The following is a 1,366-nucleotide window of genomic DNA, read 5'->3' as shown; positions in this document are numbered from 1 at the left end:
CCTGTAGTTTTATTATATTATATTATATTATATTATGTTATATTATATTATATTATATTATATTATATTATATTATGTTTTGTTTTATTTTATACAGGGTTCCCTTGAAAAGCACCAAGCTGACATTGTCACCTCGTTTAAATATTATTATTGTTGTTTTAATTGCCATTTTTCTCGATATATCATTTCGGCAATTTGCAGCACCCTTTTCACTTTTAAGCCTTTATAATCTTCGATAGATTAGCTACCACGAACGGATTTCGGAAGATCATATCCAAACATTTCGGAGTCACCACTAAATATCTGAAGAACTCTATCCAACCGTTCTCTAGGAATCTGCGAGTAGTAAAATGACAGCTTAGATAGGGTGGTCGACGGCTTGACTTGTGGAAATGAAACACTTGACTCTCTCCTTATACCAGACAAAACAAAGTTTGCTTCTTCTTCAAGGTTTTCGAATCTTCCAATGAAGTCATACGGAATTCCACAAGGATGGCAAAGTTTGTCATATGTTTGCCAGTGCTCGTTCCAACGTCCATTTCCAATGTTTATAACGAAGTTTAGGAACTCGTGAAATGTTACGTTTTTGTGGTCAGGGTTACCTCCGGGTCTGTATCGCTTAATAATGCCCCGTCCATAATTACTGTGAAAAGCGGAATCCCCGGTGTGGAATTTGTCAAGATAGGCTGAAAGAAGCCGCTCAAAAGGCTCTCGAACAAATACAAATTTAAAGTAAGTTCTCAGCATTCTTTCAACTTCATCCTTGGGGTAAACATGCAAGAATTTAAAGTTTTTTGCGTTGTGAACATGGTATTTATGTTCTGGTGGATTCAATTCCATCAGTACTGTCTTCCACTGAGTGCAGGAAACTTTTGGAATGTAACAAAACAATATTTTCAACTTTTCATCAACTATGATGTTGTCAAGCTTTTCAATATTTACGGATTCGTCAATTCTGTTTTTCCGTCTGCAGTAGTCCCTCATAGTTGCTTGTCTTTCCAAGTTCAGAGCCTGAATAGACACCACTTTACTTGCATTCTGTAAAGAAACAAACAACAAAATATTGCTTTCAGTCCGTTATCCCCGCAGATCCTTTTAAGAGGGGAGGAGGCTTTCAGGGCGCAGGATAAAGATAAAATGAATAAAATGTGTTTTATAAGGAAAATAAAAAAGTAAAATAATATTACAGATAAGTTAAGAACACCCAACGCTGAATTAATCCAGACAAGCACACGGCCAACGATTGGTTGAAGGGCCCTCGTCAGCCACACCTTTGTTTTTGTTTACATGCGAGAGTTTGGCTATATATTATATTTTATTCGGAGCATGTCGAAACGAAGGAAATTACTGTGAAACGACTATAGGT

The 1,366-nt window shown here is 36.5% G+C and overlaps 1 protein-coding gene across 1 annotated transcript; it reads right to left on the bottom strand.

Moving 5' to 3' along the window:
* Nucleotides 1-240: 240 nt before the first annotated feature.
* Nucleotides 241-1,014, bottom strand: LOC145484603 (carbohydrate sulfotransferase 11-like). The gene has a single exon (XM_081463203.1). The coding sequence runs from the start codon at nt 982-984 to the stop codon at nt 241-243; it is 744 nt and encodes a 247-aa protein (XP_081319329.1). The 5' UTR covers nt 985-1,014.
* Nucleotides 1,015-1,366: the final 352 nt, after the last annotated feature.

The sequence above is a fragment of the Orbicella franksi genome, chromosome 1, assembly GCF_964199315.1.
Source record: "Orbicella franksi chromosome 1, jaOrbFran1.1, whole genome shotgun sequence".
In the NCBI taxonomy this organism is placed as follows: Eukaryota; Metazoa; Cnidaria; class Anthozoa; order Scleractinia; family Merulinidae; genus Orbicella; species Orbicella franksi.
The sequence above is the reverse complement of the archived record's forward strand: the minus strand, read 5'-3'. Positions and strand labels throughout refer to the sequence as shown.